The sequence below is a fragment of the Tachyglossus aculeatus genome, chromosome X2 (genome assembly GCF_015852505.1).
Source record: "Tachyglossus aculeatus isolate mTacAcu1 chromosome X2, mTacAcu1.pri, whole genome shotgun sequence".
NCBI lineage: Eukaryota > Metazoa > Chordata > Mammalia > Monotremata > Tachyglossidae > Tachyglossus > Tachyglossus aculeatus.
Genome location: NC_052100.1, coordinates 27,932,884 through 27,954,263, shown reverse-complemented (window position 1 = coordinate 27,954,263; position 21,380 = coordinate 27,932,884). Strand labels below are relative to the sequence as shown.

General features: G+C 47.6%; 1 protein-coding gene across 1 annotated transcript; it reads right to left on the bottom strand.

Moving 5' to 3' along the window:
• Positions 1 to 13,821: 13,821 nt before the first annotated feature.
• ID4 (inhibitor of DNA binding 4, HLH protein) lies at positions 13,822 to 20,253 on the bottom strand. Its single transcript, XM_038771248.1, has 3 exons — positions 19,823 to 20,253; positions 17,515 to 17,571; positions 13,822 to 14,710 (listed from the first exon to the last, which is right to left on the bottom strand). Exons 1-2 carry the CDS (start codon positions 20,228 to 20,230, stop codon positions 17,527 to 17,529), a joined length of 453 nt encoding a protein of 150 aa, XP_038627176.1. The 5' UTR covers positions 20,231 to 20,253; the 3' UTR covers positions 13,822 to 14,710; positions 17,515 to 17,526.
• Positions 20,254 to 21,380: the final 1,127 nt, after the last annotated feature.

The window sequence follows — 21,380 nt, the reverse complement described above, 5'->3', positions numbered from 1 at the left end:
CAGGAAATATGTCACTTCTCTGTTTTGTACATCGTAAGGGCTTAGTTCAGTGCATTACACCCTGTGGATAATCAATAAACACTACTACTGTTGTTACTACTGTACTACTATTGTTACTACTATCCTACTATTACTACTACTACTGTCTGATGCTGATTCACTTAGACAAGAAGCAAGGAGTGGGGTTCCAAGACCAGTTTGAGCAGGCTGAAACTGAGCCAACTGTGAGATGATGGTAAGAGGGTACGTGAGAGTGTGTGTGAGGTGTGTATGCAGGGTGCATGAACATTTTGTGGTGTGCAGCGTGGCTCAGTGGAAAGAGCTCGGGCTTTGGAGTCAGAGGTCATGGGTTCAAATCCCGGCTCCGCCACTTAGCTGTGTGACTTTGGGCAAGTCACTTAACTTCTCTGGGCCTCAGTTCCCCCATCTGGAAATTGGGGATTAAGTCTGTGAGCCCCACGTGGGACAACTTGATTACCTTGTATCTACCCCAGCACTTAGAACAGTGCTTTGCACATAGTGAGCGCTTAATAAATGCCATCATCATTATTATTATTATTATTATTGTATGTGGTATATGTGCGTATATATAATATATATATACAATAAAACAATTGAATATATATATATTCAATTGTTTTGAGTGCTTACTGTATGCAGAGCACTGTACCAAGCATTTGCGAGAGTACAGTACAACAGCATTCCCATATATAGCTATATAATATAGTGAGTGTCATGTGTGAAGTGTGTTTTGATGATAATGGTATTTGTTAAGCGCTTACTATGTGCCAAGCGCTGTTCTAAGCGCTGGGGGAGATACAAGGTTATCAGGTTGTCCCACGTGGGGCTCATAATCTTAATCCCCATTTTCCAGATGAGGTCACTGAGGCACAGAGAAGTCAAGTGACTTGCCCAAAGTCATACAGCTGACGAGTGGCAGAGCCGGGATTAGAACCCACGACCTCTGACTCCCAAGCCTGTGCTCTTTCCACTAAGCCACGCTGCTTGTTTTGTGTAGGTGTATAGTGTATTTGTGCTGTAGCTGCAATTAAGTGGATGTGGTGTATCTTTTGTCTGTGGAGTATATGTGCCATGTTTGGTGTGAGTGTTCTGCCTCAATAAGTGGCATTAAGGGCTTACTGTATATACAGAGCACTGTTCTAAGCCCTTGGGAAAGTGTAATAAAACTAATAAGCATGATTCCTAACCTCAGAGAGTTTATAATCTAGTGGGAGAGACAGATGCTACAATAAATTACAGATAGGAGGAAACAGTATAAAAAAGGTGTACACTAGTGCCATAAGGAGCAGGAAATCTACAAGAAATAAATTGTACAAAAAAAGGATGACAGTTTGCTCTATCCCAGCAAAATACACCTGCATTTTGTGTATTTACATGGGCATGTGTGTGTGTATATCTTGATTGTAAGCTCTAGACTGTAAGCTCAACGTGAGCACAGTTTATTGTTGCGTTGTATTTTCCCAAGTGCTTTGTACAGGACTGCTCCCCCAGTAAGCGCTTAATAAATACAACTGAATGAGTGAATCTGTCTGTGGGATGAAGAGGGACAAAACTGGCCTTCTTTGTCCAGATGATTTGGAGGGCCAAGTCTCGCAGTTAGACCCTCTTCTTGCTTTTCCTTCCTTCCTCCTTTCAGTCAGCTGGGCCTAAGGATCCCCAAATCCCAGGCCTGCAGGAGGGAAGGCCCGGAAAATGGCGGGGCTGAGAGGTGGGCGGTTGGAGCGCTCTCTCCTTTGCAAGTTATGGAAGACCACCAATCTAGGAGGAAGACCTGAAAGGCCAGAGGCCGGAGTTGCCAGGGCGGTGGGAAGTTGAACAAATCTTTTATCCTCTCTTCATCATCATCATCATCAATCGTATTTATTGAGCGCTTACTGTGTGCAGAGCACTGTACTAAGCGCTTGGGAAGTACAAGTTGGCAACACATAGAGACAGTCCCTACCCAACAGTGGCTCTCTTCTTTGCCCTTCCCAAAGAATCCAGAAAGAAGGAATCCAGGGAGGGAAGTCTGCTCTTTGCAGTGAGCAACAGGGCTCAAAAGAGGGCAGTACGTAACTTGGGCTGCTTACAGGGAGGGAGAAGCCAAGTGACCCCAAGGATTGCAGAAGGGAAATTTCCCACTTAGGAAACGAACCGCGTCCTGTTCCCAAAACTGACTAAAGGTACTAACAATCTCCACAGTCAGGAGAGGCTGACCTCCCGTTGAGCAGGGATGACATCATGCAGAATGATTCCCGGGATCCTCAACCCTTTGGGCAATGCAGAAATGCAACAGGGACGATAAGCGGAGTTAATGTTAAAGGGAAAATAATAAATATCAAAATGAGCGGAGGAGAATCGGCATCCCCTGGGAAATAAGTGGAGGGAAGGTGATTTTAAAGCCACCCTTATTCCCTCTTCTCCCACTCCCTTCTGCATTACCTTTGCACTTTTTTTTATAATGGCATTTATTAAGCGCTTACTATGTGCAGAGCACCGTTCTAAGCGCTGGGGAGGTTACACGGTGATCAGGTTGTCCCACGGGGGGCTCACAGTCTTCATCCCCATTTTACAGTTGAGGGAACTGAGGCCCAGAGAAGTGAAGTGACTTGCCCAAAGCCACACAGCTGACAAGCGGCAGAGCCGGGATTTGAACCTATGACCTCTGACTCCAAAGCCCATGCTCTTTCCACTGAGCCATGCTGCTTGATTTGCAACCTGTATTCACCCCAGCCCCACAGCAGTTATGTACATATTAATTATTTATTCATATTAGTGTGTCTCCCACTCTATACTGTAAGCTCAAGAGCAGAGATTAAGTATTAACTTTCTTATAGTATACCAAGTGTTTAGCACAGTTCTCTACACACAGTGCACTCTCAATAAATACAATTGATTGATTTCCCAGCCACCGCAAGAGGCTTTCAGCTTCAGGTTTGAGACAGATATCATTAGGGGATTAAAAGCTCACCTCACATTATTTTTCCTCTCCTTTTCCTGCCCCTCCTTATTGATTTCAGAGCCAGGTTGATGCCCTGGGATAGAGCAAACTGACATCCTTTTTTTGTACAATTTATTTCTTGTAGATTTCCTGCTCCTTATAGCACTAGTGTACACCTTTTTTATAGTTTCCTCCTATCTGTAATTTATTGTAGCATCTGTCTCTCCCACTAGATTATAAACTCTCTGAGGTTAGGAATCATGTTTATTAGTTTTATTACACTTTCCCAAGGGCTTAGAACAGTGCTCTGCATATACAGTAAGCCCTTAATGCCACTTATTGATTGAATCTGTATAATGCTCTTTAGATAGTTTTCCAAAGTGCTTCCATACTACTTGTCCCATTTTTTTCCTTCACAATAGCCCTGTGAGGTTGGGAAGGCGTCATTATCCCCGTTTTTTAGATGAGGAAAATGAGGCCCAGAGAGGTTGTGGTTTTCCTGAGGTCACATAGTAAGTGGTGGGAGAAGATTGGATTAGAATCCAGGTCTATTGACCCAAAGCCACAAGCCCTTCCCAGGAAAACCAAATGCCTCCCTAATACCTCTAAGCTCTGAAACAGGCTTAATTATCCGAACGACAAGGAAGTTGAAGGTGAGACATGGAACATGATACCTGAAGAGGATTTTAAAAATGACAGAAGAATTAAGGAGTCTGGAAAGAGCGTAGAAGAGTCCAAAGAACCAGGTTCTAATCCTGGTTCTACCACTTGCCTGTTGTGTGACACTGGACAACTCAAACTTCTCTGGGCCTCAGTTTCCTCAGCTGTAAAATGGAGATTAAACACCTGTCCTCCCTCCCCCTTAAACTGTGAACCCCATGTGGGACAGGGCCTGTGTGGTTTTTAAATATTTTTTATGTTTTCAGTGGTTTTTGTTAAGCATTTATTATGCATCAGGCAATGTACTAAGTGCTAGGGTAGACACAAGCAAATCAGGTTGGTTACAGTCCATGTCCCACAAAGGGCTCACAGTCTTAATCCCCATTTTACAGGAGAGTTAATTGAGGCACAGAGAAGTGAAGTGACTTTCCCAAGGCGAATGGCAGAACAGGAATTAGAACCTAGGTCCTTCTGATTCCCAGCCCTGTTCTCTATGCATTGTTACTATAAAATCAGCTCAAATAGAGTAGTGTATCTACCCCAATGCTTAGCACAGTGTTTGGCCTTTAGCTACTACTAAATACCACAGTCATTCTAGCCTCAGGACTGAGAGTTGAAGAAGATTTTAAGCTACATTTTGAGGAGCAGACTGTCCTGTATTCAGACCTAAAGTCTCTTCTCCTCCTATAAATCCTTTCTTGATTTTTTTTCACTCTTTTCTCTCCACATTGCTATCTTTCTACTGGCCTCCCAACAGCCATCTGTGAGGAGAGATTGGAAGTATTATTCAGAAATGAAAGGCTGGATACCCTGACAAACCAGGAACTTCTTGACCCAAATCATAACTTCCCTTCTGGGTCCCTGCTGCTCAATAATCCTGGAAGTTAGTTTATTTGAAAGGCCTTCGAAGACAGGGAGCATATTGCATACAAGAAAGGGATCTTTGGCTTATTAAAAAGAGGATACCTTCTCTTCAGCTTTAGCGTCTGTTCATTATTTTGTGAAATTTGATTTCTGGCAATCATAAGCCATGTTGTTAACACCTCTGACAAGTTAGACTACTTGAGATGTAAAAGCGCCTCTGCTAGGATGCAGAAGGTATCCATTACAGTGCTTCTATTTGTTTCATGTTTTTGTTTTTTTTCCTTTTCCAAGAAAGGAACAGATGCTATGTGTCTGGGGGGATAGACCTGATGCTAGGCAAAGACTTTCCAAGAAACATGCCCTAAAATCTTGAAGAATTTGAAAGTGAACTACTATTCCAGAAGAAGATAAACCAGTACCTTTGGAGAATATGGTCGCCAGGGTCAGTAAGAGCCAGCAGCCTGTGATGATTGTGTATGTCTTGGTATTCTCTAAAATCCTTCAGAAGTGGTTTTTTTTTTCCTGTGTGTGGCTTTTTCACCTGCTTTGAAACAGAGGTGCCATCTTTCCACTTTAACCTGAGGGCAAAAAGAGGGTAGGGATATTTTTTAGGTGGAGAGCAAAGTGTCACTCTCCTATTACAACCCAGCCGGTCTACTCACTGTACCTCAATCTCACCTATCTCACCTACATCCTGCCTCTGGCCTAGAATGCCCTCCCTCTTCATCTCTGACAGACAATTACTCTCTCCATCTTCAAAGCCTTATTGAAGACACATCTCCTCCAAGAGGCCTTCCCTGACTAAGCCCTTCTTCCCTCTTCTCCCATTCCCGTCTGCATCACCCTGATTTGCTCCCTTTATTCACCCCACGCACTTATGTTCGTATCTGTAATTTATTTCTACTAATGTCTGTCTCCCCTCTACACTGTAAGCTCACTGTGGGCAGGGAGTCTGCCTATTATATTGTTATACTGTATTCTTTCAAGTGCTTAATACAGTGCTGTGCACTCAAATACGGTTGATTGATTGATTGATTGGAGGGGCCAGGCTTTAAAGAGTGAACAAGTCGGAAAGCTGCAGCCCAGATGGGAAACTCTTGGGTCTGGTCAGAGGCCTGGGCTGAGCAAGGCTGGAAATCCAGCTCAAAATGCTGTGAGGGTCCGCCCTCCCATCACCCCCACTATGGCTCAGCATGAGAGCTGTGAATTGATCACTGGGTTGATCAATCAGCGGTATTGATCGGGTGCCTACAGAGAGATAGACACACTCCGAAGCACCCATGAGAGAAAAACGACAGCAAGACACTTTCCTCACCTCAAGCAGCTTGCTATCTAATTGGGGAGAGAAGCCAAAATTATTTACAGAGCGTGAACGCCATAGAACAAAGGATAAAGCATGGCCTAGTGGATACAGCATAGCCTTGGGAGTCAGAAGAACTTTGGTTCTAATCTCATCTCTGACACTCATCTGTTGTGTGAGCTTGGGAAAGTCACTTAATTTGTCTGTGCCTCAGTTACCTCATCTATAAAATGGGGATTAAGACTGTGAGCCTCATGTGGGGCAGGGACTGTGTCCAACCTGATTAGCTTCTATCTACCCCAGGACCTAGAACAGTGCTTGGACACATACTAAGCACTTAACAAATACCATCATTACTATTATTCAATCAATCATATTTATTAAGCACTTACTGTGTGCAGAGCACTGTACTAAATGCTTGGGAGAAAAATAATATAATCTGTCAGGCACATTCCCTGCTTACAACGAGCTTACAGAATAGATGGGCAGATGGATATTAATATAAATAAATAAATTACGATAGGTACATAAGAGCTGTGGGGCTGGGAGGAGGGGGTGAACAAAGGGTAACTCGCTAGTCAGGGGCAATGCAGAAAGGAGTGGGAGGAAAGGAAATGAGATCTTAGTCAGGGAAGGCCTCTTGGAGGAATTGTGCCTTCAATAAGGCTTGAAGGTGGGGAGAGTAATTTTCTGCCAGAGATGAAGAGGGAGGGCATTCCAGGCCAGAGGCAGTATGTAGGCAATTGATTGGGGGCGAGATAGATGAGATCGAAATACAGTAAGCAGGTTGGCATTAGAAGAGTGAAGCACACGGGCTGGGCTGTAGGAGAGTAGCAACGTGAGGTAGGAGGGGGCAAGGGGATTGAGTGCTTTAAAGAGCATTGAATATTCCACCGAATATTCTTGCCCCCAACTGTGGATCACGTTATAATAATAACAATGGCATCTACTAAGTGCTTACTATGTGCAAAGCACTGTTCTAAGCACTGGGGAGGTTACAAAGTGATCAGGTTGTCCCACGGGGGGCTCACAGTCTTCATCCCCATTTTACAGGTGAGGGAACTGAGGCCCAGAGAAGTGAAGTGACTTGCCCAAAGTCACACAGCTGACAATTGGCAGAGCCGGGATTTGAACCCATGACCTCTGACTCCAAAGCCCGGGCTCTTTCTACTGAGCCACACTGCTTCTCATACCAGAGTTTGTTGTCCCAGAAGAGACTCATGTTGAAGGAACCAACATTCCCTAATTATAATAATAATAGTAATAATGATGGCATTTATTAAGCGCTTACTATGTGCAAAGCACTGTTCTAGGTGCTGGGGAGGTTACAAGGTGATCAGGTTGTCCCTCATGGGGCTCACAGTCTTAATCCCCATTTTACAGATGAGGGAACTGAGGCACAGAGAAGTTAAGTAACTTGCCCAAAGTCACACAGCTGACAATTGGCGGAGCCAGGATTTGAACCCATGACCTCTGACTCCCAAGCCCCTGCTCTTTCCACTGAGCCATGCTGCTTCTCTAATGCTTCCATTGTGTTAGATCTACACTGTGCAATCCAGATACAGGTTATATTGGGGACAATCGTGCTTACACTCACTGTTTCTTGGTCAAGATAGGCTAGGGAGTTATGTTTTGCTTTTCAATTATATTTCACGGGGCTTATTCGATCTCTGAACCACTAGCCTTGCTCAGACCCTTCTTCGTACTTAGAATTTTCTTCAGTTTGAACAGAGAGGGTGATGAAATCAATTTGCAAATATCTAAATATCTAAACTTGGGAATTCCTTTATTATTCTAGTAACAGCAGTAATGGATTTTATTGCACCCCTGCTGCATGCAAGGTACTGTTTGTTCTCAACCTGAAAGGTCACCTTTTCCAAACACTGACCATTTTTGATCGAAATGTAGATCACTGGACCATTAGCTGCCTCGGCATTCAGTAATAATAATGCCTTGCACTTTGTTGGATGTTTTTATGATTGCTAAAGCACTTCCACGTTACTTATCTCATTTTATCTCTCCAACATCCCCGTGAGGTAGGAATTATTAGCCCCATTTTACAGATAAGGAAACCGAGGCCCAGAGAGGTTAAGGACCTCGCCCGAGATCTCGGAGCAGGGCAGTGGCAAAAACTGGAATGAGAGCTCTGATCTCTCCATTAGACCAAAGAATCGGTCCATGACGGATACATCTACTCCATCCACATTGCAAGAAGCAGCATGGCCTAGCATGCTGCATCCCACTTCTCTACATAACATCTAATGAAGCAGATCAGAAGAGTAAATGAATCCTATACCCCTCATTTCTACCATCTCCGTAACCTTTCTTAGATTTTGAGGGCCCTTGAAGGCCTGGGGGTTTGTATAATTTCCTCCCATGAACTCTTTCCCAGCACTTAGTATAGTGTTCTGCACAAAGTAAGGGCTTAATGAAAATAATAATAATAGCAATAATTGTATTAACCTTTTACAATATGTCAAGTGCAGGGGTAGACACAAAATAATCGGGTCCCACGTGGGGCTTACAGTCTGAGAAGGAGGGAGAGCTGTTCTAAGCTCTAGGGAGAGTACAAAATGTTCAACATAACAGACGCGTTTCCTGCCCACAATGAGCTTACAGTCTAGATGGGGAGATGGACATTAATATATGTAAATTACGGATATGTACGTAAGTTCTGGGGTGGTGGGGAGGCGGTGAATAAAGGGAGTAAGTTAGGGTGACAGAGAAGGGTGTGGAAGGAAAGGAAAAGGGGACTTAGTCAAGGAAGGCCTGTGGGAAGGAGATGTGCCTTCAATAAGGCTTTGAAGTGGGGAAGGGCAATTGTCCGTCAGAGATGAAGAGGAAGGGCGTTCCAGACCAGGGGCAGGATGTGGGCGAGAGGTCGGCAGGGAGATAGACGGGATCGAGGTACAGTGAGTAGGTTGGCATTAGAGGAATGCCAGTGCTGGCTGGGTTGTAGCAGGAGAGTAGCGAGGTGAGGTAGGAGGGGGCAAGGTATTTGTGACGTACCCTTACAATGAAATAAGTCCCCAGGTGAAATTTAAACGAGGGAGTGAAAAAGGAGAACTGGTTTCACACGTAGCTTTCCATTTCATCATTTTCTTGTTAGGATGTGTAATGTGTTTCTGAAGACACATGGCTTTATGTAAGAGCTAATTATTATCGATATCACCACTGGTACAAGTATTTATTTCGCTTACCTAGAAGCGTTCTCTCCTTAGCTTTCGAAGCTGAATCTAGACACAGCGCCTAATCCCCTGCTGAATACGAGAACCACTGCCACGGGTTTCCGTGAACTAGATGACTTACTATGGTAAACCACCGCTTTACTAAATTCTGTAAATTACCTTAACGCCTGTCTCCCTGGACAGAGTATAAGCAGAGAGCATCTCTACTCATTGTACTGTGCTTTCTCCTGCACTTAGTACAGGGCACTGCACACAGTAGATGGAGAAGCAGCGTGGCTCAGTGGAAAGAGCCCGAGCTTTGGAGTCCGAGGTCATGGGTTCGAATTCCGGCCCCGCCACTTGTCAGCTGTGGGACCTTGGGCAAGCCACTTAACTTCTCTGTGCCTCAGTCACCTCATCTGCAAAATGGGATGCAGACTGTGAACCCCACGTGGGACACCCTGATCACCTTGCATCCCCCCCAGCACTTCAAACAGTTCTTTGCACATACCATCATCATCATCAATTAATGCCATTTCTAGCTCCACCGATTGTTTGATAAGGTAGTATAGAAAATGCACATGGGGGGAATCTAACAATTAAACCAAACACCTTTGGAGTCCAAGGACAGCTGCACATTTTCAAGGGAAAATTGGAAAACCACAATTACATTAAAGACAAATGAGTTAATCTCGGTGGGAAGATAGCTCCATATGAAACTCCCTCTTTAAAGATAAGTTTCCATTTCAGTCCATTGCGTTTACTGAGCGTTTACTGTGTATAGAGCACTGTATTAAGTCATTGGGAGAATACGATGTAACCGAGTTGGATTCCACTTGGTAAAAAAATGACCTAAAATCACATTTATATAAAAGCTCTATCTTCCGAGTTATCTTTTAGCCAAACAGCTTGTATTTCTAAAAATACAAACTTACACAGCGGGATCCCGGAGGCCTCCAAAGAACCAATGGTTGACAGCTTCAATTTCCATGTTAAAAAAAAAAAGGAAAACCGGTTGAAATTTGATTTTCATAATGTACAGAGTGAAGAGTCTAAAGTCTTTAAGGAAATGATGCATGAATTGTAGAATCGCTGTAAGGGTACCATATTTTATTAATTATGTGTATATAGCTATAATTCTATTTATTCTGATGATACTGACACCTATCTACTTGTTTTGTTTTCTTTCTCCCCCTTCTAGACTGTGAGCCCGTTGTTGGATAGGGACCGTCTCTATGTGTTGCCAACTTGTATTTCCCAAGCGCTTAGTACAGTGCTCTGCACACAGTAAGCGCTCAATAAATACAATTGAATGAATGAATGTTGGGTAGGGGCCGCCTCTATAGGTTGCCGATTTGTACTTCCCAAGTGCTTAATACAGTGGTCTGCACACAGTAAGTGCTCAATAAATATGATTGAATGAATTTATTTGATCGAGGACTCGGCCTACTGTGTCTGAAATCCTCCTGCAACTTCAAGTTGGGTCTCATTTTTTTACGAGAGCATTCCGAAGACAAAATTCCAGGGATCCAAGAAACATTCACTTGGAAGCATTTGGGCTTTAGAAGGAAAGCCGTAAATTGAGATTCTGAGTTCCCACTCTAATCTGAGTTATGCGAAATAGGTCTAATGCTGCTGAGCAGAGGAAAACACCTGTCCCGCCTTCTACACGGGCAAGGGCCTTGTGGAATCGAGCAACGTTAGTCGGATTTGCAGGACTCACCTCTGACTTGGAGCGGGTTTGTACACCGACACCCCTGATCTTTCTCGGGCCGGTCCCCTGTCCACATTACCGATGGAAAGTAGCCCCCGAGACCTAAAATCAACAGAGGCAGCATCATCCCCGGTTCTGAATTGTTAAGCTGTTAGTGGGTGCTGGGATAGCGGCGGAGAGGTTCCCACGGTAAAGCAGTTGATATTAAGCTTTGATACCCAAGTGGAACTGCTTAATAATTTATCGAGGCCGGGCTTACCTAACTGGCAAGAGCATTTTACCGGGGTACTTTCTGAAAAGGCGCAAACGTGAGCTGATTTTTGACCAGATTTTGGGGAGGGCAAAGAGGCAGCGATTAGATCCGAAAAATATTTCAGCCCGGCCCCAGAGAGGCATTCAGTGGTTTTCGTTTTTTGATAGACTACTCTCTCTAGACTCTGCTTAATAAACCTAGAATTCTGGTTTCTTTCCAAAAGGCACAGGTTTCTTCTAGTCTGTCAAACATGGGAAAAAGGCGGGAAGACTGTATTTTCATGAGAGGGAATTTTAGCTCTCATATCCCAGTAGTTTGACACATCCAGAGTAATGATCCCCAAAGGAAGTTTGATTTGTATCTGAAGAACAGTACCTTGCACAAAGTTAGCACTTTATAATAATGGCATTTATTAACAGTGTCCATCAGTATTGATCCGCAGGATTATTCACTATTAGGAGGTATTTTTCTAGTCTGATTCCAACCCCTTGACCACAATTCTCCCTGACTGACCCTCTGGTCGGGTGATGATCAGCAAACCGATCTCACAGATGGAAACCCCCCCCGTCTCCACTGATACCCAACTGGAGCCTCCTCTCTTTTGTATCACGTCTGAAAAATGCAGGTAGATTCTTTTTTTCCATCTTGTAGGAAAAGGCACCCAAAGCAGTCGAGCTAATCAATCAAGCAAGCCCTTTCTTGAGCACGAAAGATCCTCTAACTCCATCGAAGTCAATTAAAACCCACAAACTTACCAAAAAATCCTTTGCACTGAAAGTTCATTGTTCTGGAAACGGTGAGAACAATGCGTTTTCAGAAGAAAATGGTCTTTAAAAGCTGTGAGGAAAGCTAGACGTGGAATCTGATAAGAAAAAAATTGCCCAAATGGAAGTCTCTAAAGCAAAAATACCACTGCTTGGGACTTTTTTTTTTTTTAAATCTTTGATTTTTAGGGTGTCATTGAGTTTCTTGAGAAATAACACTGGGAACAGCATCCACTGCTGATGTGGTATATTTTTTCTTTGAGACAAAGGCCTTTGACTCAATCAAGTTTTCAGCTGAATAGGACTTAGTCTTTAAGACACTGGCCTACTGCACAGATAGTTAATTCAGACGGGGACAATTTATTCTGCGTTGCTTACTCAAGAAGGGGCTTTCATAGTTTTCCACAGGCTGTTTTTCCCACACATTCCTCCACATTTTTTTTTTTTTTTTTAGGAGAGGCAGGTTAGGGGAATAGCCCAACTCTTTTAGTGGGCATGCGCTCTATAACTTTTATTTCCCTCTTGATAGACTGATGGGGCAGGGACAGGAAAGCAAATGACAGAAAATTTTATTTGAAATGAAGAATGAGCCACCCTGATATATACACTGAGACCTGAGAGTGCTGGAATCAGATAGCACTCAGCAGCCGGGCAGATTTGAATGACAAAGTGAAGGAAAACACACCAAGCTCCTTCAAAATGAGGTCGGCCCCCACCCCAAACACAAGTGTCCATTGAAAATGCTCTGCTAAAGTAGAATTAAGGTAAGAGACTTCTTGCTGGAATGTTGGTCTGTGTCTTCTCTGGCTGACACTTGGATAAATAACAGAACAAGGTAAACCTCCAGCAGCAGTGCCGAGATGGACTTGAAAATATCTTTGATTCTGTTAATATCTAATGTCAGGGCCATGCCAAAGCAGAAGAGGGAATTAGAGGCGTTAAGTGTTAAAAACATCTAATGTTTTGGCCTGGCTTGATCCTAGGCCATTTGCTGGGTTCCCCTGCAAAAAAGACCCAATTTTTGTTTGTTGCTTTTTTCACACACTGCCACTTTAGCTGATAACTAGTGACCACGGTATTTAATTTCCTCATAAATATTTAACTTCAATTTCCAATAAAGGGTCCCCTGGGCCTATAATACTTTTGACACTCATATAATCTGAAACAAATCCTCTCACTTTTTTTAATCAAACAGACCATGTTACACACACAGTTGACTAACTATTTACAAAGCACCCAATTAAATCCTACTTAATTCTCTCCCACTCTGAAAATTCCAACTGACTGGTGCGCAGATAAAATCCGCAACTTTCTCACAGCCTTGTCAGTTTCTCCATAATCCGAGAAAAACCAACCAAAATAAAAACCCCAAAAAACCAAACAAAAAAACTTCCGGCAACAAAGGAACTGGGAAAAGACTCTACGCACAAACAGTTCAAAAGCAGAAAAATAAAGCCAAAGAATCAGTCCATGACAGATAAATCTACTTTAATGATCACATGTAAAATTTAACACACCACAAGAGATTGCACAGTATCTTAACTGTAACTAACAAAGCCATCGTGAAAATCATTTAGTATAAAAAAATAATCTCGATGCGGTCTTTTTTTTATTTTTTGGTCTACTTAAGTTAATGTTTTGAAAACTCTTTTTTATACCCCCGCTTGAAGACTTCACCATTACACTTTTTCCACAGTCACCTATCGATATTCTTTGGAGGAAGGAAAAAAACCCCAGTATTTTCACTTGAAAGAGTTTGCCCTTTGGTTGCAAGCAGAGTACAATTTTCCATTTCTGTAATTGAATAATGCTGTACAGACATGAAAGCTTGCGATATTAAGCTTTACTGTGAAATGAAGTTTGATTGCAATTTCTTTTCATTTTGATGCAACAGAGGAGTTCACAAACCGCTTAACCCCCTCACCTCATAAGCAAAATGTATTTTGACTCCATTTTCAGTTCTTGGTTAAAAAGAATAAAATAAAATCAAATCCCCGCCCCCCCCCCTCCGCCCCAGGATTATTCCTCAGGTCATTCTTATATAATCGGATTAAAAAAAAACCAACCAAAACCCTGTCTGTAAACTGACAAAGTGTATTTTCAAAACGTATGCTACAAATACAAATATTTTCGTCTAGATGAAAGAAGAACACATCTGTGGACTCAGGACAAGTTTATTTGCCACGAAACATCTCATGCAGCCATGCAGGACGACGAGCTCTAATCGTTAACTTCCGAGCTGGGCGAACCGAAAATAAACCAAAACCGAAGACACTCAAGGTACTTTTTCGTCTGGGCAGCTCCGTCGCCGAGCCGAAACCCAACCTTCCAAAAGAAACGTTCCCACATCTTAAAAAAAAGCACGCTCGTAATATTTACAAAAAAAAAATATTTAATTAAAAATATCTTATAATTACAGTAGTCTATTGAAGCGTATACTTTCCTCACGCTTATAGAACATCTCTCTATATACACAGTATGAAATGTCACTCAATCTATACAGTATGTAACATTCTTGCGGAGGGAAACAATCTCCCTCCCTAGCCCCAGTATAGTCATCTATTTTAAACAATAGACGTCCCCTCCCCGCCTCCCTCTTCCCCCCACAAAAAAAAGTCATCTACAACGCTCTGGTAGATTAGTAAAGCTTCGGGGAAAAAAAATCGACTTCTCGGTCGCACTGAAGAGTGGGCTCAAGTTGGATTTCTTCTTCTTCTTCATGGGGCCTACCCTCCCTTCCGCCCCCAGCAATCTCTCGGGTCCCAGTTTTCCGGGTGCCAAGATGCCCACCCCTCTTTCCGCCCCCGCTGCCCGGGACTACCCGGATTTTTCCGAGTGGCAGGGATGGAAGGACGGCACGTACGTGGCGGGTGGGGGCGGGAAAAATCCCTCTGGATGGGTCGGATGGCCCGGGTCCTCTCCCAGAATGGATGGGGGGCACGTCTTAGCCGCTCCCCTCCGATGGCTGCCTTCTTGCACCCCCTCCCCTTCCCCCTTCCCCCCCTAATTCGTCTCTCCGGGCTCCTTTGGCTCTGCCTGCCGCACACCTGTGGAAGGGGAATGAATAAGAGGGGGTGTGTGAACCATTCCGCGCTCCAGACTAACCGGCGCCACCAACAAAACCCGAGACATGCTTCATCAACAAAGCAAAACAATCCAGGTCACACAACGAGCCCGGCTCCCAGGCCGGGCCCAAGACGGGGATGCGCAGCTGCTGGCCCCTGCTAGGAGCCCTGGAGGGGAGGGGGAGTGTGTACGTGTGTGTGTTTGTGTGTGTACATGTGCGCACGTGTGCTCCTCCGCCCCCTCCCAAAGAGAGGGATGCACAGCTGCTGACCCCTGCAAAGGAGCCCCGGAGGGGAGGGGGCGTGTGCGTAAGCACGTGTATACACGCGTGTGTGCGTATGTTTGGCTGTCTGTCTCCCCCCTCTAGACCGTGAGCCCGTTGTTGGGTCGGGATTGTGTCTATCTGTTGCCCACCTGGACTTCCCAAGCGCTTAGTACAGTGCTCTGCACACAGTAAGCGCTCATTAAATACGACTGAATGAACTGTCTCTATCTGTTGCCCACCTATAAATGATTGAATCGTCTCTATCTGTTGCCCTCTTGTACTTCCCAAGCGCTTAGTTCAGTGCTCTGCACACAGTAAGCGCTCAATAAATATGACTGAATGAATTGTCTCTATCTGTTGCCCACCTATAAATGATTGAATCGTCTCTATCTGTTGCCCACTTGTACTTCCCAAGCGCTTAGTTCAGTGCTCTGCACACAGTAAGCACTCAATAAATACGATTGAATGAAGTGTCTCTAGCTGTTGCCCACTTGTACTTCCCAAGCGCTTAGTTCAGTGCTCTGCACACAGTAAGCGCTCATTAAATATGACTGACTGAATTGTCTCTATCTGTTGCCCACTTGTACTTCCCAAGCGCTTAGTTCAGTGCTCTGCACACAGTAAGCGCTCAATAAATATGAGTGAATGAATTGTCTCTATCTGTTGCCCACCTATAAATGATTGAATCGTCTCTACCTGTTGCCCACTTGTACTTCCCAAGCGCTTAGTTCAGTGCTCTGCACACAGTAAGCACTCAATAAATACGACTGAATGAAGTGTCTCTAGCTGTTGCCCACTTGTACTTCCCAAGCGCTTAGTTCAGTGGTCTGCACACAGTAAGCGCTCATTAAATACGACAATGAATTGTCTCTATCTGTTGCCCACTTGTACTTCCCAAGCGCTTAGTTCAGTGCTCTGCACATAGTAAGCACTCAATAAATACGATTGAATGAATTGTCTCTAGCTGTTGCCACTTGTACTTCCCAAGCGCTTAGTTCAGTGCTCTGCACACAGTAAGCACTCAATAAATATGACTGAATTGTCTCTGTCGCCCACTTGTACTTCCCAAGCGCTTAGTACAGTGCCCTGCACACGGTCAGAGCTCAATATGACCGAATGAATGACTGTCCCCTCCCAAAGAGAGGGATACACAGCTGCTGACCCCTGCTAGGAGCCCTGGAGGAAAGGGGGCGTGTGCATGTATACATAGTAATAATAATAATGATGGCGTTTGTTAATCAATCGTATTTATTGAGCACATACTGTGTGCAGAGCACTGTACTAAGCGCTTGGGAAGTACAAGTCAGCAACATATAGAGACGGTTCCTACCCAACAGTGGGCAAAGCGCTTACTATGTGCAAAGCACTGCTCTAAGCGCTGGGGAGGGTGGCTACAAGGTGATCAGGTTGTCTCACATTGGGCTCACAGTCTTCATCCCCGTTTTACAGATGAAGGAACTGAGGCTCAGAGAAGTGAAGCGACTCGCCCAAAGCCACACAGCTGACAAGTAGCGCGGCGCAGTGGAAAGAGCTCGGGACTTTGGAGTCAGAGGTCATGGGTTCAAATCCCGGCTCCGCCAATTGTCAGCTGTGTGACTTTGGGCAAGTCACTTCACTTCTCTGGGCCTCAGTTACCGCATCTGTAAAATGGGGATTAAGACTGTGAGCACCCCCCCCCATGGGACAACCTGATCAGCTTGTAACCTCCCCAGCGCTTAGTACAGTGCTTTGCACATAGTAAGCGCTTAATAAATGCCGTCATTATTATTATTATTAAGTGGCAGGGCCGGGATTAGAACCCACGACCTTTGGCTCCCCAGCCCGGGCTCTTTCCACTGAGCCACGCTGATACATGTGCGTGTGAGCTCATCTTGTACATGTTTATTCTATTTATTTTATTTTGTTATTATATTTTGTTCTGTTCTCTGTCTCCTCCTTCTAGACTGTGAGCCCACTGTTGGGTGGGGACCGTCTCTATATGTTGCCAACTTGTACTTCCCAAGCGCTTAGTACAGTGCTCTGCACACAGTAAGCGCTCAATAAATACGATTGAATGAATGAATGAATCTTACTGTCCCCTCTCAAAGAGAGGAATACGTAGCTGCTGGCCCCTGCTAGGAGCTCCAGAGGGGAGGGGATGTTTGCATGTGTGTGTACATGTGTGTACGTGTGTATGCTCGTCTTGCTGACCCCTGCTAGGAGCCCTGGAGGGGAGGTGGTGTGCGCATGTGTACATATGTGTGCATGTATTATTATTATCATTACATGTGAACTAATCTTGCTGTCCTCTCCCTTTCTCCCCCCGGGGAAGCCGGGCAGGGGTCCAGGCCGTACCTCGCCCCTGGCCTACTTCGCAAGACAGTTGATTGATTGATGGGTGGATGATTAATGGATGGATTCATTCATTCATTCATTCAATCGTATTTATTGAGCGCTTACTGTGTGCAGAGCACCGTACTAAGCGCTTGGGAGGCACAAATTGGACGGACAGCCGGGTCAGGGGGTAGAAAGGTAACTCACCTGGAGGGCGGCTCAGCGGCACAGAATGCTGTCCCCTTGCTTGTTAACTGGCCCGGACTGCATGAGATAATAAGAATAATACCGATTAGGGTGTTTATTAAGTCTCACCACGTGCCAAGCGCTGTTCTAAGCACCCGGGGCGGACACAGGCTCAGGTTGTCCCCCATTTTACAGGTGAGGTCACTGAGGCCCAGAGAAGTGAAGTGACTTGCCTAAGGTCACACAGTTGACAAGTGTCTCTCTATGTTGCCAACTTGTACTTCCCAAGCGCTTCGTACAGTGCTCTGCACAGAGTAAGCGCTCAATAAATATGATTGATGATGATGATGATGAAGTGGCGGGGGCGGGATTAGAACCCACGTCCTCTGGCTCCCAGGCCAGTGGTCTTTCCACTAGGCCACACTGCCTCCCTGCAACTCAACAGGGGCAGAGCCGGGATGGTTAACGGGGGGGGGGGGGGGGGGGTCGAGGGGGGCTCTGCCCCCTACCCTGAGTCTTGCACACGCGTTTGCACACGCATGCCCGTGCACACAGGTCCTGGACTGGGGCGGGCATGGCGATGGAGGGTTGGGGTGGGGGGCGATGGGGGCGAGGAGGGGAGGGTCTCCCCAGTGTCCAGGGCAGGTCCAGCCCCCGGCCCCCCCACCCCATCTTCACACTCCCGCACATGCATGTACACATACGCACATGCACGCACACACATTCACACCCCCACAAATGCATGCATGCACAAGCATACACACACATGCACACACGCCCACGAGCATGCATGCACACCCATGACCACTCACAGGTAAGCATTCCCGCGCACATGCATACCCAGTCACTCATTCAGCGCTTGGAACAGTGCTTTGAACAGAGTAAGCGCTTAAAAAGGACCAAAACTATTATTATTATTCATTTATTCAATCGTAGTTATTGGGCGTTCACTCTGTGCAGAGCACTGTACTGGGCGTTTGGGAAGTATGAATCGGCAGCCACGCACGTGCATACCCATGCACACACATGCATTCACTTCCACACCCAATCGTATTTATTGAGCGCTTACTGTGTGCAGAGCACTGTACTAAGCGCTTGGGAAGTGCAAGTTGGCCCAATCATGCATGCACACCCACTCCCATACATGCATGCACTAATCCATATATTTTATCTTGTTAATATGTTTTGTTTTGTTGTCTCTCTTCCTCCCCAGACTGAGCCCGCTGTTGGGTAGGGACCGTCTCTATATGCTGCCAACTTGGACTGTGCTCTGCACACAGTAAGCGCTCAATAAATACGACTGAATGACTGAATTCACACCCACGCACAACCATGCATGCACATCATCCACACGCCTGCACGCCCATCCGAGCACATGGAAGCATGCCCACGCACAGGCAGGCATGCACACCCACGCACAGAAAGGCATGCACATCCACGCACAAGTAGGCATGCACATCCACGAGCAGGCATGCACATCCAAGCCCGTGCATGGATGCACATACAAGCCCATGCATGCATACACATGCACGCACAGGCAGGCACGCACATCCACGAACAGGCATGCATATCCAAGCCCGTGCATGCATGCACATACAACCACATGCATGCAGGCACAGCCACGCACAATCAGGCATGCCCATCCACACACAGGGAGGCACGCACAGGCACTCACTCACATCCACGAACAGGCATGCACATCCAAGCCCGTGCATGGATGCACATACAAGCCCACGCATGCATACACATCCACGCAGGCAGGCATTCACATCCAAGCCCGTGCATTTATGCACATCCAAGCCCATGCATTTGTGCACATCCAAACCCGTGCACTTGTGCACTTCCACGCCCGTACATTTGTGCACTTCCAAGCCCGTGCATTTGTGCACATCCAAACCCATGCACTTGTGCACATCCAAACCCATGCACTTGTGCACATCCAAACCCGTGCACTTGTGCACATCCAAGCCCGTGCATTTGCGCACTTCCAAGCCCGTGCATTTGCGCACTTCCAAGCCCGTGCATTTGTGCACTTCCAAGCCCGTGCATTTGTGCACTTCCACGCCCGTGCATTTGTGCACTTCCACGCCCGTGCATTTGTGCACTTCCACGCCCGTGCATTTGTGCACTTCCAAGCCGGTGCCTTTGTGCACTTCCAAGCCCGTGAGTGGATGCACATCCAAGCCCGTACATTTATGCACTACCAAGCCCGTGCATGCATGCACACCCAAGCCAGTGGGTGCATGCACATCGAGGCCCGTGCATGCATGCAAAGCCGGTGCGGTGCAGACGGAGGCCTCCCCCCACCCCCCGAGCCCCGGATCCTTACCGGGTCGTTGTTGAGGGCGGTGAGGGGTGTCCTTTGGGGGCCGTGGGTCCCGTCGGGGGCCGTCGGGGCCCGGAGCAGCGCCGGGTGCGTGTCGAGGGCCAGCTGCAGGTCCAGGATGTAGTCGATGACGTGCTGCAGGATCTCCACCTTGCTCACCTTCTTGTTGGGCGGGATGGTGGGCACCAGCTTCCTCAGCCGGCTGTAGCAGTCGTTCATGTCGCACTGCAAGCACAGGTTGGCCGCCGCCGCCGCCTCCTCCTCCGCCGCCGCCGCCGCCTCCTCCGGGGAGCCCGCCGGCTTGCGGGCGCCGGGCCCGGGCTCGGCCAGGCCCCTTCGGCCCAGCTCCCCGACCAAGCCCGCGGGGGCCCGGCGCCCCGGGGGGCGCCGACCCGGGCTCACCGCCTTCATCACACCCGGGGGGGCGGGGGGGGGGACCCGGGGACCCACGGACACCCCCTAACCCGACTCTTCCTTTTGCGCCCTCTTGGCGCTCTAGACGCGCCCCCTTTTGCGCCTAATTAGCGCCCGGGATGCGCCCCCTGGTGGCGCTCTGGACGCGCCCCCCCCTTTAGCGCCCAATTAGCGCCCGGTTTGCGCCCCCTGCCGGCGCTCCAGATACGCCCCTGGTGGCGCTCTAGACGCGCCCCCTTTAGCGCCCGGTTTGCGCCCCCTGGTGGCGCTCTAGACGCGCCCCCTATAGCGCCCCCTGGTGGCGCTCTAGAAGCGCCCCCTCTTGCGCCCAATTAGCGCCCGGTTTGCGCCCCCTGGTGGCGCTCTAGACCTGCCTCCTTTAGCGCCCAATTAGCGCCCGGGATGCGCCCCCTTTAGCGTCCAATTAGCGCCCGGTTTGCGCTCTAGACGCCCCCCTCTTGCGTCCAATTAGCGCCCCCTCTCGCGTCCAAGTAGCGCCCGGTTTGCGCCCCCTGGTGGCGCTCTAGAAGCGCCCCCTCTTGCGCCCTATTAGCGCCCCCTCTTGCGCCCAATTAGCGTCCGGTTTGCGCCCCCTGGTGGAGCTCTAGCTGCGCCCACTTTAGCGCCCGGTTTGCGCCCCCTGGTGGCGCTCTAGAAGCGCCCCCTCCTGCGCCCAATTAGCGCCCGGTTTGCGCCCCCTGGTGGCGCTCTAGAAGCGCCCCCTCTTGCGCCCAATTAGCGCCGGGTTTGCGCCCCCTGGTGGCGCTCTAGATGCGCCCCCTTGTTTGCTAAGGGTGCGCCCCCTTCTGCTCTAGCGCGCCCCCTGGTGGCGCCCTCGTTGCGCCCCCCTTTCGCGCCCAATTATCGCCCCCACCTTGCTGCGCCCTCGTTGCGCTCGGGATGCGCCCCCTTTCCCCTCCTGGATCTCCGGGGACAGGGAGAATCCCCAAAACGCCTGCCCGTGCCAAGCGGAGCCCTCCCGGCCGGCTGGGGCCCGCAGCCCGCAGCGCCGCCCTATTTATAGGGGCCGGAGTCCGGGGCGGGGCCGAGGGGGGCGGCGCGCCGCGGGCTCCACCAATCAGCGCCGCGGGGCCGCCCGCAGGGGGCCGCCTCTGGACCAATGGGAGCGCAGCTTCATTCCGTCAAC